The sequence below is a fragment of the Onychomys torridus genome, chromosome 17, assembly GCF_903995425.1.
Source record: "Onychomys torridus chromosome 17, mOncTor1.1, whole genome shotgun sequence".
NCBI classification, from domain to species: domain Eukaryota; kingdom Metazoa; phylum Chordata; class Mammalia; order Rodentia; family Cricetidae; genus Onychomys; species Onychomys torridus.
In genome coordinates, this window is record NC_050459.1 from 27044120 (window position 1) to 27070059 (window position 25940).

General features: G+C 42.3%; 1 protein-coding gene and 1 long non-coding RNA gene across 5 annotated transcripts in view; one reads left to right on the forward strand and one right to left on the reverse strand.

Annotated features, from left to right (window-relative positions):
• Positions 1–21586, reverse strand: part of Nrg1 (neuregulin 1) — a 1059481-nt gene extending 1037895 nt beyond the window's left edge. For all 4 annotated transcript variants that reach the window (XM_036166367.1, XM_036166366.1, XM_036166372.1 and 1 more), the window contains exon 1: positions 21405–21586. In XM_036166367.1, the coding sequence (XP_036022260.1) occupies positions 21405–21525 (121 nt within the window). In that variant the 5' untranslated portion in view covers positions 21526–21586. The remainder of the gene's footprint in view (positions 1–21404) is intronic.
• A 461-nt stretch (positions 21587–22047) lies between these two features.
• LOC118568866 overlaps positions 22048–25940 on the forward strand; it is a 61130-nt gene continuing 57237 nt past the window's right edge. The window contains exon 1 of the long non-coding RNA XR_004942995.1: positions 22048–22148. This is a non-coding gene — a long non-coding RNA (uncharacterized LOC118568866). The remainder of the gene's footprint in view (positions 22149–25940) is intronic.

Consider the following 25940-nt stretch of genomic DNA (forward strand, 5'->3'; position numbering starts at 1 on the left):
CTTAATTTTTCAAGATTTCCTTTTTGTTGTTTTCTCCATTTCCTTTGATTTATAGTATCTAGTTTTCAAAAATATAAGCCCTGGCTTCATTGCAATGTATTAAAATTAGGAAAACCCAATCTAAAAACAAATGAAGCCAAAAAAAAAAAAGAAAGAAAGAAAGAAAGAAAAAAGAAAAAAAATCCTTCTATGGAAACACTGTTGTTGTTTCAATTGTTTCCTAGCCAATGAAAGCATGGGGTTCACAAGCATTCCTCCATGGTGGCTCAAACTCCTTATATACATAATAGTTACCAGTACAGTGATCCAGCCTCTTCCTAAGCAATACAAGGCTGCATACAGATGGGCAAGAAAAGGCATTCAGTTACTGTCAGAATAACTTTGAATTTTGATTTTGGTCAAAATTCATTACTCATTAAAATGCTAAGTTGTGGTTTTAGGTAGAGGTTAGCTCCTATGTCCACCTAAGACACGGTTCGAGAACTCTTTGACTCAAGTATTCTTTTGAATTAGATCGATAGGTGCCACTTCACAGGTATTCATGGGACACTGTGTCATACTCTCATAGGAGCTGGGTACCAGCTACAGAGACAGTAATTGTCAAGTCAGCTTAAGGGAAAGTGTGTGTGTGTGTGTGTGTGTGTGTGTGTGTGTGTGTGTGTGTGTTGTGTGTGCTGTATGTGGTGTGTGTGTGTGTGTGTTTGTGTGTGGTGTATGTGTGTGTATGTGTGTGTGTGGTGTGTGTGTGTGGTGTGTGTGTGTGTGTGTGTGTGTGTGTGTGTGTGTGTGGTGTGTGTGTGTATGTGTGTGTGGTGTGTGTGTGTGTGGTGTGTGTGTGTGTGTGTGTGTGTGTGACCTTCAGCAACATTTTAATGGCACTCCATAGCTTAATGATGACTTTGCAAAAACATAACTTTATGCAGGCTATCCATCAAATCTTTTGTGTATAACTATTCCACAGCTATCCCTTTTTCCTTGCTTAAAAAAAAAAAAATCCTCCTTTAAAAAGTGTCTTGTCTTGCTGCTAAGTTTAAATAAATAAACTATGGCTGTCTCAATCTTAATTATTCTGAGTACTTTCACACATTCCTGTCTGGGATCCACCCTTGGTGCTTGGCCAAAACTGTCTTAGAAATCTTCCCTGCTGCTAACAGCAATGTTCACTTTTCGATGTAAGGTGTCAGCATTCCACAAAATGCCAGTTTGGGATATCCTTTCTCAATCATCCAGAAAGAATGTTCTAAGGACGCTGATCACCTGACCATTCCTACTCTAAACTGTTTCCAGACATCCATATCTCCCCTCTGCTTGCCCTTGCAATGACACCCTGTTTTATGCCCACACCCCAGCTTTAAAGATCACTCTTGGGTATATTTATTCTCCAACTCTTTTCTTCAAGTTGGACACTCCTTCACTAAGCAATCTTATCTACTCTTTGGAGGCCAAAAAACATCATAACCATGCTCTAATATGCCAGAGTCACAACCCAATCTAGACATCCATTCCACCTCCTTCTTCATACCTCTGAGGGCTTACTTCCTATTTCTATTTGGATATACCAATACCATACCTTCTCTTCTGGATTGCATTACTTACCATGCAAGCCCTCACGTCTGTCTGGAAGTACTCCCCCTTCAGAGCTAAGTCTCACAGCTGCTTCCAAAACATTCTCAAGTCCATGGCTTCTCTTCACTCTGTTCTCCACCCTAGTCCATGCCCACTTACAGTCTTGCATGGAACTCTACCTTGAGTCCCACCATATATTTCAAGTCCCTTTAAGTCCACTATCCACATAACAGTTGTGATGTTTGTATACTGGAAACTCTGTAAGACTTGTGCTTAGAAACCCTACATGGTTTTGGGAAAAAATCTATAATCTTAAAAAGATGAGAACTGTCTCATTTTCCTTACATTCCTGCATCTTCTCTATATTCCTCACTTCTGCTTCAGAACTAAACTCTCCTCCACACTTCCTTTCTTCTCTCCCTTATGTTGGAATTACTGGCCACTGACCACTTCCCCGGCTATATGACCACACATACACTGTCCAATAGCCAAGCAAGAGGCTTAGTCATCCCAGGGCCTTACGCCCTACATAACCTGTGAGCTGCATGGTCATGTAATTTGCAGGCAGTGTGATCATGTAATCTATGTGCATGCGTGGTGTAGCTACATAAGCCCATATGTGCATGTGCAGAGGAGTCCATAAAAAGCAGGTCACAGACTCCTCCCCCTTCCTCTTCTTCCTTCTCCCCTTGCACGGCCATTTCCATAGGCCTAAGCACATCTTTCCTTAATAAACTCTTATAGTGGGCTTTGTTGTACCTTGTGGCTTTTCTCACATGTGCTTAGTAAATAACACAGAGCAACATAAAACTAACACCTTACCCTGTCAGAAATGCAGCATTTCCCTTTTTGTTTCTTTGGTTTGGTTTTCTGGTTTTTGTTTGTTTGTTTTCTCTGTGTAGACCTGGCTTTCCTGGATCTTGCTCTGTAGACCAGGCTGGCCTCAAACTCACAGAGATCCACCTGCCTCCACCTGCCTCCGCCTCCCGAGTGCTGGGATTAAAGGCGTGCAACACCACTAACTGGCTAGAACTGCACCATTTTCAAGGAGACTCTCTTATATCCCTTAGAAGAAGATGGACCACTGAATCAGTTACTTTACTCAGTGCCACTGTGAATGCTGGTACTCAACAGGCTTCCTCTTTTTATCTGTTTTTTATCCAGTCAGCACCCCTGCCTCTGAGATAGTGCTGCCTACAAGCTTCCTCAGTTAAATTTCTCTAGAAACTCCCTCAAAGTTGCAGAAGCAACTTGAAAGAAGAAAGATGTGTTTTCGTCTTGTGGTTTAAGAATGGATATAATCCACTGTGGTGGGAAAATGTGGTAGTATTGTGTTCCCTGAAATATTGTGTGTTCCCTGAAATAAACTTATCTGGGGTCAGAGAACAGAACAGCCACAATATTAAACATGAGGATAGGCAGTGGTAGCACATGCCTTTAATCACAGCACTCAGGAGGCAGAGCCAGGTGGATCTTTCAAGGCCACATTGGAAACAGCCAGGCATGGTGACTCACACCTTTAATCCTAGGGAGTGGGGGCAGAAAGAAAATGATTATATAAGGTGTGAAGACCAGAAACTAGAAGCATTTGGCTGGTTAAGCAATCAGGCTTTGGAGCAACACAGTTCAGCTGAGATTCATGTGGATGAGGACACAGAAGCTTCCAGTCTGAGGAAACAGGATCAGCTGAGGAACTGGTGAGGTGAGGGGGCTGTGGTTTGTTCTGTCTCTCTGATCTTCCAGCATTCACCCAATAACTGGCCTCAGGTTTGATTTCATTAATAAGACCATTTAAGATTCCTGCTACAGGAAGACATAGCAGTGGGAACATTGGGCAGCTTATTGCTATACAGCCACACTCAGGAAATGAAAAGGAATGCTGGTATTCAACTGGCTTCCTCTTTTTATCTTTTTTTTTAATCCCGTCCAGCGCCCCTGCCTCTGAGATAGTACTGCCTACAGGCCTCCTCAGTTAAATTTCTCTGGAAACTCCCTCAAAGTTGTACATATGGGTAGATCCCCAAATCCAGTCAAGTTGATAAAGAAGATTGATCATCACAAGTTCAACCCTCAGCTTAACACCCAAATACATCACTTAACTCATAGCATCCCATGCTTGGTCCTCAAAGGCTCATGGCCATCTCCTGCACAGCTCATCTGTTAGAGTCCCCATCCTCATCAGTTCTATCATTGCTCAAAAGCTCAAACTTCAGTCTCTCCTGAGACTTAAGATAATTTCTTAATTGTTAGCCCCTGTAATTTTTTTTAAACCTCAGATCACATTCTTCCAGTATACACTGGAATAGAATATACACTCCCATTCCAAAATGGGGAGAGGGGGCAGAGAAAAAAAAACAAATTGAAATCAGGGCAAACACCAAATCCTACAATTCCATATCCATCTTTTGGACATATGTTGGTGTTATCTATGTTTCAATAGGATTGAGTAGCTCTCCCTAGTCCAGTCTCCCTCAGGCTGATTTTGCTCCATGCCTATAGCTATTCTCACCAGATGCTCGATGGTATTGGCATCTCCAGCATCCTGGGGTCTCCACTGCGACTTAGACTTCACATTTAAAGCTTCATGCCACAGCCTTTCAGGACCCCTTTATAAGCAATTCCACCCTGTTATACATTTCTTGGTCCCAAAGCTTTCTAGAACCGGGCTGTGAGCCTCCATGAACCTGTAACATTTTGCATGCCTGGAAAACTGCTGCAAAATAGATTACACTGCCAAGTTCTTCTGCAAGCTCAGGATGTAGTCTGAACCCCTAACACCAGGGCTGTAATAATCTCCAAATGCCTAGGAAGCAGAACCAAGGAAACGACTTCCTTCAGTGATTGGTTTTAATCAAGGAACCCCTTCACATTCGTTCTCAGTCTCTCTCTCTCTCTCTCTCTCTCTCTCTCTCTCTCTCTCTCTCTCTCCTCTTTCCAATGAACTTTCATTTTACAAGCTGTGGATATTGCTCTGTATAAATAAAATGCTGATTGGCCAGTAGCCAGGCAGGTAGTATAGGTGGGACAGGCAGAGAGAGAATTCTGGGAACAGGAAGACTGAGTCAGGAGACGCTGCCAGACGCTGCCATGAGTAGCAACATGTAAGATACCAGTAAACCACGAGCCATGTGACAAGGTATAGATTTACAGAAATGGGTTAATTTAAGAACTAGATAACAAGAAGCCTGCCATGGCCATACAGTTTGTAAGCAATGTGAGTCTCTGTGTGTTTACTTGGGTCTGAGTAGCTGCAGGACTGGGTGAAAGTGATTTGTTCTGACCATGGGCCAGGCAGGTCCAGGAAAAGTCTAGCTACACTGGAGCCTCCCATGGATGTGGTCCCATGTGGAGCCCAGGTTTCCCTCTAATGATGCTAAACTCTAACACTTATAGGTGTTTAACCTGCATCATCCACCTTGACCATACATTTAAATTCACTTGTAGACCTTTCTTTGAATAAGTGCCCAATTTTCAGAGCCTTCTGTTCTACTGCCTGCTCTCTATCATCATAAACTGGATAAGATCAGTCAGTAGTAATCATACCACACCCTGGGGCTAAACAGAGGGCTCAGAGGTTAAGAGTACAGACTGTCCAGTCAGGGAAATCAAATCAGGTTCCTCAGGACCATGTCAAGTAGCTCTAAACTGCTTGTAACTCCAGCTCCAGGAGATCTGCTGCCTCTGCCCTCCATGAACAACTGCACATGTGCACATACCCATACAGAGACACATACACACAGAGGTAATTAAAATAAAATTCAAAGTCATGCCTACAACCTGAACACTATGCTCTCTTGTAATTTCCTCCATGAAATAAATTAAGTACCTTACTTTTGATCTCAGCTTCACTTAAGACCATAGGGCACAGGCAGAACGTAACCAGATTCTTTACCAGAATTTAACATCAGTGGTTTCTAGCCCAATTCCCTATAGAGTCTATGTCCTCCTCTAAAACATTATGAGCCAGGACTTTGTGCATTTCTATTAGCCTTTTAGTCTCCCAAACTCCCACAAGAATGTTCCCTTAACCTCCATGTTCAGAACTCTAGGATTCTCTAATATGCAGCTCCTGTCTCCTCTAACTCTCTCCCACAAGCCAGTCCCAAAGGGCTATGATGCATAGAGGGGTTTGTACAGCAACATCCCCACTTCTGGGTACCACTTCTTTGTATTAGTTACCATTGTCATCACTTTGACAAGGTTCCTAACAGAAACAACTTAAGAGAAAAAAGACTTATACTGGCTTTTGGTTTAAGAAGAGAAACAGTCGTAGCTCATGGTAGGGTGTCATGGCAATAGGACCATGAAGCAGCTAGTCACACTGTGTCCTTAGTCAGGGAGCACAGACAGATGTATGCTGCCACTCAGCCGGATTCCTTCCAAGCTCATGAGATTGTACTACCTACATAACTCCTCATTTAAAATTCATTAAAGACACACACCCAGACCCAGAGGAGTGTCTCCCAGGTGATTCTAAATCTGGTAAAACCAGCCATGGAGACTTTTTATCATAATTCTACTGCTCTCTGTTCCCATGACATCCTGCATTTTCCCCTATAAGGCACAGTACAATTGTAATGAGATATCCTGTCATTATTTTGTGTAAGTGTTTTACATTTCTATACTATTAGTTAATAATGAGCATGTCTAACCTCTTCATTGTTATTCCAGACACCAGTATTGACCTATTAATAATAGATGCCCAATAAATATTTAGTGATTAAGTAAGTTAATAAACCCCTTACTTCTTACTTCCTATCAGTTACATATAATTGTTTAAAGATCTCATGTCTCTCATCATTTATCTATTTAACATATTCAGAAAGCACCTATAATGTCCCTCACAGGTAGTAGTGCCTTAATATTAGGGGAAAGAAATAAGATTTGGTGGCCACATAAATTGATGAGAAAAGGGCAAGAATAAAGTTAATGGTAATTTTTTATTCCATTTTCATGAACTGAGAACAAGAAAATGCTTTTAAGGTACTTTTTGGGAGGAGGGTGGTCAAAATAACTCAAAAGCCCACAAAACCAAAGGCCCACAACAAAGGGGATATGATATAGATATGATAGGATGAAAGGGTAGATTAATGAACTTACTTCTAAAAGAGCAACAGCTCATTTAAAATGTTTTACATTGGTATAGAATTTAGTCTATTGATACAAACTTAAAGTTAATTTTGTTATACTGTGTGTATATTTCTACTCCTGTTTAAGGTATTATGTTTGTATAGCTCATTTTAAATTGAAATGGATAATTAAAAATAGATTGATAATTAGTCATCTATGATAATCATACTCATAGCCATGTTAGTTAAGTCTTCTAGATATACATAGAGATATTTCAGATAGATCGGTAATTTTCAAATACTTCAAAGACCTACAGAATATGGCATTTAAAATACTTCTAAAATTTATACTTTCTGGACAGTGAGACATGTCTGCTCCTGGCAGCACCAATTTACTTCAGAGAGGAAGATGGGCATTGAAGACACTTCATATGGAATTTATCTTCACCTTGGCAAAAACAGCCATTTGAGCAAGAAACTGTTCTTGCCTGGACTGCTTGATCAACTGGACATGCAGGACCCATAGAAAGGTGACCACTAAACTTTGCTTGACAAAATGGTCCTTCAGGTTCCTGCTTTGCAGAGGAAACTGCCAGACATTCAACAGGACACTGAGAGAAGTGACTGAGAGACTTTAGCCCTGTGGGCTGAAGACAAATGTCCCAACTTTACAAAGGAACATTAGGTGACTGTTCAGGCTGCCAGCTGTCTCCGTCTACCCTGCAAGACTCCCGAAAAATGTTTGCATCCTTCTCCCAGTTCTCAGGTAATATTATATCCTTCTGAGGTCTTTGATGTGGTTGAGGGCTAAATAGTTATAATTTCCTCAGTTATGATAAAAGATAAGTTAGGTATAAAACCTTAAACTCACAAATATAAGATAGATAGGATATCTTCTTTAATATTGTAATTGTAATTCTTGCTTGATAATTGTTTTGTTATATGTAATTGTACTATGTAAAAGTTAAAACCTTCCTTAAAAAAAAAGAAAAGAAAAGGGGAAGTGCTGTGGATATTGCTCTGTGTAAATAAAGTTCTGATTGGCCAGTAGCCAGGCAGGAAGTATAGGTGGGACAAAAGAGAAGAGAATTCTGGGAAGTAGTAGATTGGAGAGAGATGCCGCCATGAGAAGCAACATTTAAAGACACTGGTAAGCCACAAGCCATGTGGCAAAGTATAGACTAACAGAAATGGGTTAATTTAAGATAGAAGAAGTAGATAACAAGAAGCCTGCCATGGCCATACAGTTTCTAAACAATTTAAGTTTCTGTGTGCTTTCTTGGTTGGGTCTGAGCGACTGTGGGACTGGCGGGTAAGAGAGATTTGTCCTGACTGGGCCAGGCAGGAAAACTCTAACTACAGACAAGACCAAAAAGAGTAACAATCTTGTCACTATTATTTATATGATACATGCAATACATAATTACTTTCTTCATCTTCTCAAGATTTAATAAAAAGATTGTTAAAAACATTTATAATTGGAACATATATGATGTAGATGAATAAAAGACTAATTATTTTATACAGCTTCAAAACCAATCATTGTCTATACCTACCTGTTGTGAATTATCTTCTTTTTCTCCTTGGTTACACACATACACACACACACACACACACACACACACACACACACACACACACAAAAGCACAACCAACTATCCAACTAATCATAAAATCACCAACAATTCTTGCTAACAGGAAGTAAGTGGATGATATTGGCACCTTAATCATTTTCATGGACTTTTTTTTATAGTATTTTAAAAAGAATTATTACTGAGTATATAATGACTGTTATTTAGTGAGTTACTAGAAATAAAACTACAGCAGAGTTAATAAAAGTGATTAAAAAGAGTGGACAGATAACTCATCAATATATTTAATATACTGGGCAGGTTTAACCTAACAACTTTGCTTTTACAGGCAGTTTTATCAGCCATTTTTAATTTATCCTCCTAAGGAAAACAAAAGTGCATCATGAAACTCAATTAAATCAGGAGTGATAAAGCTTGAGAGCATTTCTCCACAGTCCCTATATCAAAATGATTTGCTAAGCATGGAGCTAGGAAAGGCCTCTTTACATGCCAATGAAAGGCAGGGCACATGGGCTGACCCTCTGTGTTTGCAATGATAGCAAATGAAAACAGGAATGGTGCACTTGAAACCCTGACTACTTTGTGCAAAACTCACCCATAAAATGATAAATTGAACACCAGAAAGAAATGTAGTTAATATGCTATATATCTATAATAAACAGATGTATTTGATGATATGCTCATGGCTCCCAGGCTCTCCACTACAATGAGGCAACAGAAAATGAATTTGTGTACATTCAGAAACTAGCTCTATTCTTGAAAAGAAAATGACTATTACAAACTGGAACTCTACTGTTTTAAACCAATTTGCTTAAGGTGGGATTCAGCTATGACTCAGGTGTTAGCATTGTTCACTGAGGAGAGGAGAGACTAGAACATCCCAGGACTGATCTGTTCATAGGGTAGAAATAAACTATTTCACTTGAGATGTTAATACTTGAGGTTCCATTGATTACAGTAGCTAGCCTATCCTCACAGTGCATACTCTGTGTTAAAGGAAATAGTCTAGAGGAACAAAATAAGACAGCCCTTCCCACAGTGCTATCTGTTAGAGATAGCACTTACTATTTTTCCTTGTCCCAAAACCAATAACTAGTCCTTACAGAAACATTACAAAGTACAAATAAACAAAATGAAGAAAAATCCAAACATCTGTAATATGAACACTAGAGGGAAATACTGTTAACATTTTGCTATATGAAGTTCTGGGCTCCTTTTTCTCTTTTGACTGACAAATATAGATATGGGACAGATACATGGAGAGATGATAGAGAGGTAATCAATCACAGAGTACTAGACAATCTCCTATAAATGTATGCTTATCATATTTTTTTCTACAAGGATGGAGGAAGGAAGGGACGGACGGACGGACAGACAGACAGACAAATGAGTGGACATGGAGGCACAATAGCATGGTATGGAGATCAGAGGACTGCTTTGTGGCATCTGTCTGTATTTCCACATTTACATGGGTTTCTGGTATTAAGCTCAGGTTGACAGACATGATTGTCAAGAGCCTGCTGAGCCACCTCACCAGTCCCTCGCTTTACAAGATTTTTAAGGAATTCGGAATAATCTATTCTCTGGCTATAAAGTTTTGTTTAACCATCTACCAAGGAAGAACATAGTCAGGATTACACAACTGGGTAGTAACAGTGCAAACGGTATACAGAGAAACATCTGAAAGGACCATGCACAAAACTATGGTGCCCCAGAGCTATCGACACATGTTCAGCAATGCTATTAGTGTGGCAGCAGGTTCTGGGAAGGAAAAGAAACCAGATGAAAATACTTGGGACATGAGGCTGGAAAGAGACAGAAACATTCACTGTTCTTCCAAAGGACCCTGACTGGACTCAGAGCACAAACATGGCAGCTCACAACCATATGTAACTCCAGCTCCAGAGTATCCGATGCCCTCTTCTGGCCTTTGCCCAGCATTACATGCACGTGTTGCAGGGACATATACACACATGCAAAACAACCACACACATAAAATGAAATTTGATCTAATTTTCTTTTAATTTAAGTGCTTGAGGAAAATGATGAAAGGCATTGTGTGCTATTATAAAGAATTTTATTCTGATGACAGCTCAAGAAACTTAAATAGTTTAATAATTTCTGTTTAGAAAGGTCATTCTAATATCAATATAAAGACTATTTTTAGAGGAGGAGAATCCTCAAACAAAGATAAGAAGTTGTAAACTGACATTTCCTGTCCCCACTGCCCAGACCCAGATAACATATATTAATTCCCAATGTTTGGCCAATTGTAACACGAATCTTAAAAGGTCTTATTAATGAAATCAAACCTGAGGCCAGTTATTGGGGTGATTTCTGGAAGATCAGAGAAGCAGAACAAGCCACGGCTATCTCACCTTGCCAGTTCCTCAGGTGATCCTGTTTCCTCAGGCTGGAAGCTTCTGAGTCCTCATTCCAATGGCTCTCAGCTAAACTGAGCTGCTCCAAAACCTGAATACTTCTCCAGCCAAAATGCTTAACTAACTAAATGCTTAACTAACCACATGCTTTACTCACTTAGTTCCTGGTCCTCGTACCATATATACCTTTCTCTTTCTGCCCCCACTCCCTGGGATTAAAGGCTGGGTTTCTGGGATTAAAGGCATGGGTCACCAAGTTTAGCTATTTCTAAAGTGGCCTTGAACACAGAGATCTGGCTAGCTCTGCCTCCCAAGTGCTGGGATTAAAGGCGTACACCACCACCCCCCAACTTCTGCTATAGCTTGCTCTTCCCATTTTCTAGCCACCATTTTTGGCTTTGTTCTAGTGGCTGTCTGTTCTCTAACCCCAGATATGTTTATTTCGGGGAACACACAATATTTCAGGGAACACAATACCCACCACAGCCAATAGTTCTGGCTTTTTACTAACTAGCTCTTACAACTTAATCCATTTCTATTCATCTATGTACTGCCCGGAGGCTTGTGGCTTTCACCTCTATCCCATTTTGTGTGTCTGACACATTCTCTGGCTGGTGACTCCTCTGACCCCACCCTTTCTCATCCCATCGTTCTCAGTTTGGCTTTCCCACCTAACTTTATCCTGTTCAGCTATTGTCCAGTCAGCTTGTTTATTAAACCAATCATAGCGACATATATTCACACAGTGTACAGAAGCATTATTCCACAGCAAGAAGTTGTTACTGTAAGAGTAAGAAGGAGATCTATCACAGAGACAATGGAATTTGGGAATCAAGAAGAATCTGAGAGCCGGGTGGTGGTGACATACACCTTTAATCTTAGCAATTGGGAGGCAGAGGCAGGTGGATCTCTGTGAGTTCAAGGCCAGCCTGGTCTACAGAGCAAGTTCTAGGAAAGGTGCCAAAGCTACACAGAGAAACCCTGTCTCAAAAAAAACCAGGAGGAGGAGGAGGAGGAGGAGGAGGAGGAGGAGGAGGAGAAGAAGAAGAAGAAGAAGAAGAAGAAGAAGAAGAAGAAGAAGAAGAAGGAGAATCACTAAGCCTACATATATTGAATTAATTATAATACTTGGCCAATTATTCATGTCACAAAGAGAAGGTTTTGTTGGAAATAAAAAAAAAAAAAAACAATTCTACAAAATGCAGAGGGGCTAAGTGATTTTTTTTTAATCACTTCCCACTGCTGTATCTAGCATACAATAAATGCTCATCAATGAACCACTGAGGACAGTAATAGCAATAGTGGTGTAATAGTGGAGATCATAGTTTCATTGCTAGTAAATAGATGCATAGACGACTGGCAGAGGACAGGCTTTCTTTGATATGTTTACCACGCATTGTGTGTCAGATTTTGGGTTATCTCATAAGTAGTTTGATGTATAAAGCTAGATTCTAAAGGAAAGTTCCAAGCTTGAGATATAGATTGAAGAGCCATTATTGATAAGCATCACTGAATATTTTTTTTGCAGTGGAAAACCCCAGAGGAAGCTGAGCCTACATACAACAAAGGGGAAGAAAATGGACCTTGCCCAGCTAAGCTCCACACAGCCTGCCCCATACTTCGAAGCCAGTCATGACTCTTAGTGCAGCAGTTTGAGAAGTCCCATCAAATTATCTCCCTCTTGATGCCTTATTTCTGCATTGTCCCTTTACCCATAAAGGACTAGCAACATCACCTTCCTGTCCATACCATTGTAATGATAAACAGAGAAAGAAGGACTCAACCCCTGCCTCATGGTAGGAAGTCTGCCCCTAGCCCCATCAAACCCAGACTCACTGGAGACTAAGTGTTCAGACTCTGTGTTGGCACCATCCATTTCGTCAACAGCACTGGCTATCAGAACTTGAAACTAGGGTACAGTTATACTGTTAGAAAAAAAATTCCAGGTAGAACGGTATGAATGTTTGTTTCATCTCATTACACAAATAACTGAAGTTTGTTGTTGTTTTAAAAGCTTACAGTTGTGTGTTAATCCGCTAGTCACACTTTATCATTTCCAAGGCAGGTTGGCAGGTGTGGTGATTTTTGCTTTCTGTAAAGATGATGCCAATGAATATACCTAATTTAGTGTTTGAGACAGATTAATAAAATGACGCAAAAAGGCAATGGAGCTCCCCGGATTTGGATGGAGGAAGACAGACACATCCACACCCCTTTCTTCCAGCTCTCTCCCTCCTTTCTTGGGTTGTCTAAAACTCCTACCATTGTTTTCCCATACTTACTCCCTTTAGAATATTAGCATGAGAAAAAAGAAAGAGAAAGACTCTACACACAGGAGCAGAGGTGGTTAGTGAGTTTGGTTTATTGCTGAGATAAGCACTAGGTACATCTGAATGGACCTCAGAAAGCATCTTAGCTCTACTTTCCAATTTCATGTATTAGACTGACAGTCAATGGCTCTAAATCACACAGTATACTTAGAAAGGGCCAGTAGCAAGGTTTCTCCCACTCCTTAGGTTAAGGTATTTTTTACTTGTGAATGAGCCGTAAGCATAGCAAATATCTGCCCATCAGAATACTGCTCAGGAAACGACATGCCCAAAGAAAAGTTTGAGAATATGCAAATGTTAAGGAACATGACATGATACAGGAGCTCTTGTAACTGCACAAAGTGGGCTGTAAGGAGGCATTCTGTGTCCAAAGGCTTCTGTGAGTGTTTCTCACAGGAGTCATTTCCAGAAACATCAGGGAAGCAGTGGTATTTAAGTTGCCTCTTTAAAAAGGAACATAATCCTCCTAGGCAGAAATGGGGAGAGAGTAGAGACACAGGGAGAGGAAATAAACACACACCTGTCCATGGAGCAGTGAGACTAGATGGAAATGCTCTTGGAGCAAGATGAGCAAGGTGAGGCTGAGTTTGCACTGGGATGGGAGTGGGACACTGAGTGTCCCTGGCTGCAGTCAGTGTGTGTATCCAGAGATACTGAGCAGAATCTTCAGAATGACTCAGGCTCCAGCTCAGCAGTCAATGGATGGGGCTTTGAGCAATATAGGAACAGACACAGGGAAACCATTAAGAAAAAAAAGTGGCAATTTTAATGAATAAATTAAATCAATTGAAAGATTCTGATAGTGTTGTGCATATGATAAGGTGTCTCTCTGGGCTAAATTGATAAGAGTATAAGCTGACAGGCAAATTTGATGATAAGCATTAAGTATTTCTTAACTGTATTCTTTAAGTATTCCTTTGTTTTAAATAAGCTGTTGTCTGTTCTAACTTCATTATTTGGTGGTTTCAGATTCAGGCCTCTAAGAGCTGCACAAATTAGAGCTATTAATAGATTAACACCTATTTTCTGAGAACCTGTTTCCTATTAATGGCAATAATAGACCTAATAACTTTGTACAGAAAACAAAATAAACAACATTCACCACCCTTTGACACCCACCAGGATGGCTGTTATCAAAGCCACACAGATGAATATTAGCTGGGGGGGGGGGGGGTAAGGAGGCTGAAGCTTGAGTTCTATTGGTAGGGGTATAAAGTGTGCAGCTGCTATGAAAAAAGGCATAAACTAACCCTAAGATCTGGAAATTCCATCCAGGGAGACAAACCCCCAAAAATGGAGAGCGAGAACTCAAGCAGGTATTTCTCTGATCATGTTACAGCGGCATTTACCACAATAGGCACCGATAGAAGTCACTGGTATGTCACAAATGGGAGAACAATGGGTAAAAACTGTGTTGTACAACATAAAATGCATACGACTCAGCGTTAAAGACAGAAGGCTCTGATACCTGCTCTAGTACATACGAATGGTGAAGGCATAACACTCAGTGGAAATAAGCCAGTCACAAAGGGACATCTGTTCTATTGCAAATATGCCGAATAGTCATAGCCATAAAGACAGAAAGTAGAGTGGTGGCTTCTGGGGACAGAGAAGGAGAGTCGGGGGCTAATGATCAGTGGACACAGAATTTGTTAGGGAGGTGGAAATCTTCTGGAGACAGATTGCAGTGATGACTAGACAACCATGTAAACATACCACCTGCTTCCATGAAAGCCCTGGTGTTCCCAAGGACAAGATATGATCAACCCCTGTGATGGGAGGAAGACAAGAGAAGAAAGAAGTGCCCGAGCAGAGGTGTCTCCTGGGTAAGCTCAGTGCTAACACGGGACAATGGGCACATCTACTCTGACCTGAACCACCTGACCTCAGAGGGCACCAAAGGGTCCCAATTGCATAGTCCTCCCCCAAGGATGAAGTCTAATGACAAATTCTGGTGGAACAAACTAGCCATCTATTTCTGCTTTAGTAATGGCTAACATGTTCTCCAAAGAGTATATTCCCTGTGGGGACAGAAAATACAGCAACAGCTGATTTGGGGAATCCCCTCATCACCCATGCTGGCTCCAGGGCCAAGTAGACAATGAAGGACCTTGCCATTCGCCCCAGCCCAAAGGTCACACACTCTTTTACCTGCACTCTAGTCAAGAACTGACATTAAAAACAAGACGAGTAGGAGAAAAATACCTCAACACCCCTCCCCAAAACTTCTTGCTTCTCAGACATACGGAGGAAACTATTTCTCTTCAGTTATTAAAACCAAATTTCATCATGAAATAAAATTTAACACTACTGAGATGCTTGAATTCCATGAATAAAAGAGCAAAGGTGAATGAACACAGCATTCCTGAATGCTGAAGTCAAGTACTCAGAATGAGGTGAGGTGATGGGATAACGGATCTTTACAAAACAGCCCCAGGGGTTCATTAACTCTTTGAGACTCGTATGTATATTTTACTTCTTGCTGGGATATAAATTACATGGGATAAATAATAATTGGGAGAAAAAAAAGTTTCTGGAATTTCAGCAACCTTTCTCAGAAAACCAAAAGTCAATATGAGAAGGCAATGGCATCTCGGAAGGATATGGTTCCTAATGTAATCTCTACAGATACACGTCTCACCAAAGTAGTGATGTGAAGGGAAAAAATCAGAAGGACATTTTTTTTTCTTTTCAAATATAGCCTACGTCAATAATTGCCACCATATACACATCTGGGAGTGTCTCTGTCACTTACCACTTAACAATTAATGATTACTTGATCTATTAATACACACAAAAAATTAAGCTGCATCTCCCAAAGATGCAGTCAATGAGTTCTGACTGCATGGTTTTAGTTAGCCTCTCAGTTCGACAGCTTCCATTGCTTTATTGGCAGTTTCCAGAAGAGAGACATGGTTACAGAAATAGGACTTCTGAGAGCCTCACATCTTTAGTACCTCTTTTCCATGCTCTGGACTCCTAAGTATACCTACAACCAAGACTCTAACACCATGATTGGCCATGTTCCCATATATTTATATGCTCTATTTAGCTCATGTCTCCTGCTACAGTAGGATAAAAGGCAAATGAACAATTTTCTTCTATAGGTTCCCTCCATTCATTGTTATCTACAAAATCTGTCCACCAGCTCCTGAACTGCATACTACTCTGAACTCCTCTTAACAGTTCCCAACATGTTAGGGCAGATGTCCAATAACAAAGCTTTGGTTTTTTTTTTTTTTTCATAGAAAGCCTGTAAACTAAGAGATACAACACAGGTAACCAACCGTATCCTCACAGGATGGATAAGGAGCCAATCAGGAACAAAAAGAGCACTTTCACGCAATCTTGTGAGCTCAGCTGCCTGTTATCCAATGTATTCAATCCAAAGCTGTTGAATCCCAAGATGTCAAAAGATGGATAGTCAATGTGATGATGAACAGGAACTGTATATGCATGCACTGAGGCCCAGCAATGGTCCCAGTGTTTGCCTAAGGCTGACTTTGCAAATCTTCATAAGGGTATATACAGGAAACCTAAGTGAAGAAGAGCCAGGACACCCCTGACTGGGAAGATTTTCATCTTTTTATTTTATTGATTATTATAAAATCATAAATTATCCTAAGTCCAATAGGGTAAGTCAAAGTTAAGAAACATATTGCTAGGAAACTATTTTCCATAGGGAAAAATATCTTACTTTTCCTTTTAAAAGCCCAAAAAACAAAATACAACTTATATGTCTATCTTTAATGCCTAAATGGCTGGTCAGTATTGGGGGGAAATTGTTTTCTAACAATTGAATCTGACATAAATGGAGACTAGGCGACCCACCTGGAGCTGTCAACTTCAACTTTAATCTGCTTGAACACATACAGATCACATAGTGATAGAAATCAAGAAAGTGAGCCTTTAGAAACAGGTGTGTCTCAAGTGCATTAATAACCCACACAAGCAACATGGAAACACCACACTATGTCAACTAGAGCAGTCCCTCAACTCTGTGAGACTCGTCTCCACTCGACCAATCCTCAAGTCATCCAACATTACGTTTGAGCTTAATGTGTCACTAAGCATCTGTGCATGTATTATAAAGTGACATGTGAGCAGGAAGGGGTAGTCAGGCAAGTCTTGTTCTAGCACGTTATTACTTTAATTTTCACTTCAAGTTTATGCCAATATATATACAGAGTTAATACATTCATGCAGATTTAAAGCATTTATATGTGACTTGAAAGCTACCCACAAGGCCTAAAGATATATATTAAAAAAAAAAAAAACACTAAAAAATTTTCTTTTGCTTTCCTATAAAAACTACAACATGCTGCACTTTTTTGTAACTGTTTAGCCTTGTAAGAAACGTTATTATATACATATCACGTCCAGAATTATTGTGCATTTATATAAGGCTAATCATAATATCCATTCAATAAGAGCTCTACAGAGAGATGGGGTGGTTTTTTTGTTTTTGTTTTTGTTTTTATCATTTAAGCTTATTTTAAACAAACTACAAGAACCTAAGCATTACTAAATACTAGGGCAGCTGAAGATCTCTGGATATCTGGTCAGCGTATAAATTGTCACTGGAATGGAAAACCGGGTTTGAAAACATGTTGTTCAAGCCAACAGGAAGAATATGAGTAACAGGGAAACAAGGGAGATTCCCTGAACAGTGAATGGGTTCTATTCGACAAGGGCAGCAACCTGCCCCAAGCGCATCCTCTGCTCTCATTTGCTATAAATACACAGGCCTGGGGAGGCACAGCTTGATGTTTGATCCTTGGGGTTATCTGACCTTCCCAGTCTTTGATAATGCATTAAGACATATGGTAAAACCGTCCCTAGATTCTGAGGGTTTATAGATCTCCCCAAAATGATGCGAACTATCTAACTCAAGTATCTAAATGTACTTTAAAAACACTGGTATTCTGAAGAACTGTTTTCCCAAATGACCTATCTTGGTTTCATATTTTTATATAAACATAAATAATACACATACAGTTTTTCTCCTCAACAGAAGGAGATTGAATCTACTATAGATTTTTGACAGCAAGATTTATATGGCCTAAAAAAAAAAAGGAGTCACAAATACTTGGGAAATTAAATTTACATGTGTATTCATGAAACACCAGCAGTCAAGCAAAATCTGTTCCTAATTCTACTTCCCTAATACAGCTTTTATTAAGAATAATTTTCTTCAATGCTCACTGGAAAATCCCTGCAGCATTTTGTTTTGTTTTCAGAACATTGTGAGGTCAGCACACTTTATTAAACAGTGATTGGAGGGCATTAGGAAGAGTAAGTATCATTTATCACAAATATTTGATAAGCATGTTTACAATTCCCATATCTAGAGATATCTTCGTTCTCTATCATATACCACACAGACTTATATTGGCTTATAAAAATATGTTGGACCAATCTGTACGATTCAACTGTAGATGTTATTCAGCATCTGTATTGTTAGTCCTTTTTGGAAATTGGTTTCTGCCTCGAACAGCCACAATGCTTTGAAAACAAAAAGCCAGCATAGCAAACAATAACTTGTTTCAGTAACAGAAATTTAATTGAAAAGTCAATTAGTCTGCTTTCCAGCTGAACATAAATTCCTTACTACATGTCTCAGTTCATCCGGGTGAGAAAGATAAATAAATAAATAAATAAATAAATAAATAAATAAATAAATAACAAAGAATGAGAAGAATTCAAACAATTGTCATGAATGTGTGATTTATTCAAACTTCAACTACCAAGCAAACAACTTATGAGATTCCATGTTGTCTTCTAAACACACTAGCAATTTCCGTCTCAAAGTGTCTATTCTATTATGTCTTTTTTTTTTTAAATATAGACACTTTTTTTTTTTAATATAGTAGATAGAGGGAGAGAGGGAAATCGAGAAGCCTTTCTATTAGCTCAACCCTGAGGCGAATCCGTTGCCTGTGGAGCTCCTATTCTACTAAGCAACTTGTAGGAAACAGCATTGCAGCTGAGAGCATCAGATCTGGAAACGGTCTCCCCGGGTATGATATCACAAAATGACTTTGCTAGATTGCTTCCCCAGACTAACACCATGGCTCAAGCCTGCACAGAACTGTCACTCCCCGAGGGCAGCTCCTGGTGTTAGATAAGGGCCCTCTCGCCTTCACTGTCCCTAAAATCTAGCCAGGAAGTACATAAGCTGCTTGACCAGGACAAAACAGCCCCAATTCTCTCTTAGATATTTTCCACTTGACTGTTACTTTGCCTGATAGTTTCTGAATGGCACTGTAAAGGGAGAACACACAGCTGAATGCATTCACAAGTTTTCAAACACACACACACACACACACACACACACACACACACACACTCACTTTCCACCCAACATTCTAAGTATGGGCTTACTGAACTCACCCTATACAAAGTAGCTTGTGAATGGGACTCAAAAGAAACTTGGTACACTTTCACTTAGTCCTTAGGTAAGCCTCACACTGAGATATCATATAATGCCCTACTGTAAATTATGTAACACCGAAATAACTGAACCTTGTCACTATTCAAATCTAGCACAGTAACATTATGACTTCTGAATCTTCCCAATCCTATGCAGATGACAGTATCAGTTCACCCAAAAGCTCACCTCCTCCTAATAAGCCATGATTTACAATTATGTATTCCCTTTGCCTGGCAAACCAAAGGGGCAACACTATCTACACAGAGTAAAGCTGTTTGTCCTTTTTGTCTTTGAGGTACAAAATACCACATGATTTCTCCAGGCAGCGTGGATTTTCCATGTCCAAACAGTCTCTAAATTCGTGGAAGGGCATTATTCCTGAAACCTGACATTTGTTTCTAGTTAAAAGCCATGACTAACAAACAGCATTGCCAACTTAGTAACCTCGATCCCAGGTGTCACTGCTAACTGCAATCCCCTCTGTGGTAACAGCCCAGGATGCACAGTAAATGATGTGAAACTCATATGGTTTGGGGTAAAGTCAAAATCCTTCTTGAATTACATATAATAAAACATGTGAAAGCTGAACACTCGTGTGGCTTATGGGTTTTATTTCAGACTCTGTAATAGAAGAACATAAACTGCAGTGTAACGGTGACAAGTTCTCATGGTCCCTAGTAAGACAGCTCCCAGGGAGCATTCCCCATGTTAGACAGTGACATATCTATCAACCAGAGCTGGGGAATCCCAACGTCACTTGGAATAGCCTCAGTCCACAGAGTGGTGCAATCCTAACAGGTCTCTAGCACACCAAGTACACTGTCAACATAAAGGAACAGTGGGTGAACTTTGCTCTTCCCTGTCATTAAAACCAAATCATTAGGCATTAATTAACTGCACCACAAATGGCAACCAGAAATCTGCGTTTAATAGGCTATCACCAGATACAAATTTAAAATAACTGACACACTCTGTGCCACAGGCAGACAGAATGTGTCATTATGCTAAGTTTTGTGAAAATTCAATTAATCCGACCATCTATTAGACAAATGTATAAAGACCAAGGGAAAAAAGCTATTTGGCATGTTAGAGTGTGTAATATGTAATCATGCTAATTTACGGCTTGAGAAGGAATCCTGCTATGTGTCAGTGATTATATGGTAATCAGGAAATGATACAGATATTTCGGTCCTAGAAATGATTTTATGAATGGCAGACACGCAATTCTACCTCAGACACGTAATTATATTCTCAGCTAATTTCTCAAATCCGATAATATGACACTCCTGAGCGAATACTCCTCAGTGGTTAAAATAGGAAAAGTCTGGGAAATCGATGGCTAAACTTCTCATCTGAGAGTCTTTAAGGCCCAGATAAAAAGCGCCACAATTACATTCATCTGTTCTGGTTCCCAGACCAGGAGAAACATCCTCCAAAACCAAAATACTGTGAACAAAATTCTTAACAGGATTCTCCCAAGAAACTTCACTCTGTAATTCTCACATGCACACATATAAACTAGCGACACATTCCACCTGTGTGTGGGGTATCAGTTAACCCAAAACTCTGCCATTACCATAGAAGCATCTTAGCCTCCTCCGGACTCTCCACAAACAGCCCCTGACTTCCTCAGAACCACATTCTGAGATCAGAAGTAAAGAGAGAGCTTTTGGAAACCAGTGGGTTCCTCTTTCAGAGAAGCCCCCCACAAGGAGAACCTAACCACGGTCAAGTTCAACAGCACACCACCTAAGAAAGCAGCAGGCACATTCCCTAACAACTTACTGAACCAAACCCCCAGGGATTCAAAAGTTTTAGGCAGCCCAACCGAGGACCAAACTTAGGATTCCACCCAGAGCAAAAGCCCAGAGAGTCGGAAACACTGAGACATCGCCCGACCCCGTGACACCTGCGAGACCTCCCTCCTCTAGGACCGCTCGGACCTGGGAGCGCCCGCGCCCTGCAGCCGTCGAAGGGGACCCCGGAGGCCGGCCCCGGGCTGGGGTGGGGGGACGGGCTGGCGAGGCACTTACCGCACCGCTTGCACAGCACCCGGCTGACCTCCTTTTTGAGGTTGCGGCCAGTCTCCAGTGGGGGGAACGAGGCTCGGAAGGCGGGCGGCGCGCGGCCGCTGCTGTTGGCATCGGGTTCCATGAAGAAGATGTACCTGCTGTCCTCCTTGAGCCGCCCGCAGGACGGGAAGGCTGGGTGGCCCCAGGTGTCCAGGCGCACGGTGAGCAGCGAGTCCTTCTTCAAGCCCCCAGCTTTCACCGCCCACACCTGGTGCACCTTCACCAGATAGGGCTCGGGGTCCCAGGCTTGGTCGGTGCTGGGCGCTGGGGACCCGGTGGGCAGGGTCCAGTTGGCAGCGGGCGGAGGGTCCTGGGAGGGCGGCGGGTCCTGGGCGTGCTGTCCCCGCGCCCCTGCCCCTGCCTCTCCGGCTGCCTTCCTGTCGAGTGCCCCCTGCTGCCGCCGCGGCGGGTGCACCTTTCCCTCGATCACCACCGCGGCGCGCCGGGCCAGCTCCTGCACCGAACCCACGCTGGGCGGGGACGAGTAGCACACCGAGGCCCCCGCGGGAGCCGCCCGCTCGGCCGCCGCCCCCGGCGCCAGGGCCGCGGTCCCCAGCAGCAGCAGCAGCGGCAGCAGCGGCAGCAGCAGCGGCGGCGGCGGCAGCGGTAGCAGCGGAGGCGAACGGCCGGCGGGCCGGGGATGCGGGGCGCTGGAGCTGGTACCCAGCGGGCGGCGCGGGGCGCGTCGCCATCTCATGGTGTGAGGTGCGTGCGGGCGCCTGTCGGTGCGGACTCTGCCTGGCTGGCTGGCTCCAGATGCCTCGCCTTGCCTGCCCCCACTCCTGCCCTGACCCTCCTCCTTTTATTTATTTATTGGGGGGGGGGGGAGGTAGGAGAGTTGTTTATAGGGGGAAGAGAGAGGGGTGGAACCACCGAAAGGCAAAGAGGCGAATTTTAAAAAAAGAAGAAGGAATCAAAAGGAAAAGAGGGGGGGAAAAAAGCCTTTGCCACCGCCTCGGTTGCGGGAGTGACAGGTTCCCCCCCGCACCGCCGCTGCCGCCGCGCCCCGAGCCCTGCTGTCGGGGATGCTGTCACCGGAGGAGGAGTGGAGGTGGAGGCGCTGCTCGGCGGGGAACAGTCCTTTGTGTGGAGTGCTGCTGCGGCGGCTGCTGGGCTGCGAAAGCGGCGGGGACGAGAGCGCGGGGACAGAGCCCTGGAGGCGGAGTTGCGTGCCTGGAAATCGCTGGGTGGCCGAGGCGACAGCGCCCTGCCGCCCGGCCTGCCTGTTTACCTGTGCTGCGAAACTCGCCCCGCGCGCGCTGTCTGCCCTTCCCGGTGCTGAACCCCAGCCCGAGCCCGAGCCCGAGCCCGAGCCCGGCCCGGCTCGGCCCTCCCTCAAGCTGGCTGTCGCCCTGACTGCTGCAAGGCTGCAGTCCGAGTGGGCTGCGGAGATGTACTGGGGAACGAGAGGTGACGCTTCAGTGAGCAGGGGACCTGTTAGCCGCGCTGGATGATGCCCCAATGTAGGGAGGAAGCCAGGGTGGGACACAGGACGAGGGTCCTCGGTTCAGAAAAGTTTTGGATGGTCGGGTTACTTGGCAGTCAAAAGGGAGCAACATGTTCATGGAAGACAGGCAGCAATTAAAATAACAACTTTAAAACACGCCCCCTCTCTTCCCAGCAAACAGTCACTGTACACTTCAGGTATGACGCCTCTCTCTAGTCGGTCGTTTGACACTCAGTTTCACTATCCCTGCCGTTGCCTCCCCTGAAATAGGTGATTCGCCATGATTTCAGGACTGGTGTTAACGCTCCTTCCACATCAAAGCTTAGTTGAGTCAAGTACTTGCTCAGATAAGGCCATTTTTTATATAGTTCCCGGCACCTTTCTTAAGATCAAAGTTTCGGTGGTTGCTAGAACAAAAGGTCTCAGGCATAGCGTCCTCCACCCGCCCTTCCCTAACTCCTATACTACTAGGCTTAAAGACCTTCTTCCAAAGTAAGATTCCATCACATCTCATGGATATATATATTTTTTTCCCAGCAATATCATGCAAGAGAAAGAAAACATTTTAGCAGGTAGTGGTAAATGATTCCCTTTCAAGGATGTTTTTTACGTGTTCAGCGGCAGAATACAGCAGAGGTAAAGTCGCTCCCTGAGCAATAGATGCAGATTGTGAAAAACAGAAGCCTGGGACAGCACTCTGGCTTCTTGATGGCTTTACTGGGGGGATTCTACAAGTTGTCATTTCTTTAAAGTAGGGTATATTAGCTTCCGGGCTTTGTTTTCTATTCTTTTGTCTTGAGGGGCTGAGCATTGAACCCAAGGCCTCACCCATATTAGGCAGGTGCTCTACCACTGAGCTATACGTCCAGGCTTTTAAAAAACAACCACTTGTTAATTTTAATCCAGTTTTACTCAGTTGCTGAGACTCAGTCTTCAGCCTGCAGCCCAGTCAGGAGTTGAGCATTGGCCTCCTGAATAGCCTAGGTTATAGTCTGTGCTACCCAGCCCTAGTAGTCATGATTTTAAACTTTAAAAACTAAGAGATTTGCAGGGTGGTGGTGGCACATGCCTTTAATCCCAGCACTTAGGAGGCAGATCCAGGCCGATCTCTGTGAATTCGAGGCCAGCCTGGTCTACAGAGCAAGATCCAGGACAGGCACCATAACTACACTGAGAAACCTGTCTCAAAAATGAATGAATGAATGAATGAATGAATGAATAAATAAACAAATAAAATGAAGTCTTTGGTTATTGGCATCCTATATTTGACTCTTTCGAAGTCCAGCTTGGAAGGATACATTGTGAATGCTCAGTTTTCTAACTTGTGATGATTGGTTACTTACTGCCTTATACTCTGATAGGATGAATGAGGAAAACTCACTACCTAGCATGGTCTCCAACATATGCTCTCCTGGATTCTTACTTTCTACTTACTGAAAGTTGAGAATCCAAACCTATTAGTCCCCCCATACTGTTCTTAAGTCTCACCTCATGTATCTCTGCCTGGCTGTTTGAGGTTTTACTCTTACTTAAAACACTTATGGAGCTGGGAATTGAGCTCAGTGGTAGAGCGCTTGCCTAGCAAGCACAAGGCCCTGAGATCGGTCCTCAGCTCTGGGAAAACAAACAAACAAACAAACAAAAAAAAAAAAACAAAAAACTTACTCCCTCTCCACCTTTCAGTTTTCAATCAATTACCTAACACTGCATGACAAACCATTCTAAAAACTCTTGGCCCAAACAGTATCTACCAATTTTGCCTGAGATTATAGTGTTTGCTTGTAGCCTCAGCACCAGTGGTTCTTCTGCTGGTGGTGGGGATAAGGGAGGATGGCTAACCTTTAGTGTCCTTAGCCGAGATAAACGCACATCATAAGAAGGCTGGAAGATAGCTCAGCAGTTAAGAACTCTGGGGCCTTTCTCCGAGGTCCTGAGTTCAAGTCCCAGTACTCACATGGCAGCTCACAACTTTGACCAGTCTTTAACTCTGGTTCCTGGGGATCTGATGCCCTCTTCTGGCCTTTACAGGTACCAGGCACACAAATGGTGCACATAGATTCAGGCAAAACACACAAATAGATAAAATGATAATTAAAATTTTTTTTAAAGCCAATTTCATTCTTCAGCAGACAGCCTAGGCTTGTTCAAGGAACCTGGCTATGTCCAAAGAGAGTGAGTGGCCAGAAGCATGCAAGGCAAGGCTTATCTCATCACTTGTCATCATCACGAAGGAAGCCATCTTAGATCCTAGGAGTGGAGCTGTAGGCTACCCATTCATGTAAGAAACTCAAATGTTGCGCCATTGCTGAAGGCAGAGAGACAAGAAGAAAAGAACATGGGCTCTTTCTGCAATGACCCACCACTTACATTAAACATCCTTTCTGATCTAACTGTTCCCTGGAGCTGTCTTTTAAATACTAAACTGAGCGGCCATTTCCCACAATGCACTTCCTCTGCATCATCTTCACTTGTGATTTATTACTTTATGGATCTCATATACTTCAGGGGTTCTACTCCTCCCTTCACCTGGACCAAAGTGCATTAGAAAGCATGGGCCATTTGTCCACTGTTTTCATTTTAACTCAGTTATGGACACATGTTAAGCACTCAATAAATGTCAGCTAATTAATCACAGACTGATTTGGTAATGTGCTCACCACACATTACCTCAACACTGTTGAAAAGAAATGGAATTCCTGGCAATAAAAAAACAACAATAAAATGTTAAAGCCCTGACTTACAGAGTCATTAAATGCATAGCTATCTCCTCTTAGTACTTTACAAAGCATTTTATCTATGATCAAACATAAGCTCCCTTTCTGAAGAGGTACTTTTTAAAATGCCTTTGCTGACTCCCACACCCCCTTCCTCTCTCTGCTAAGTGGAAAGGGATAATTTGGATGGATATTTTCAGTGCAAAGGTGGGCCGCCTTAGAATAGTTCAGCTAAGAATTGTTTGCACATGTATTGAATTTCAGTGCTTATACTGGAGTCCTCATTACCAAGGTACCACCTAAGGAGAACAGTTAACCCATTTTGACCTTTAAAAT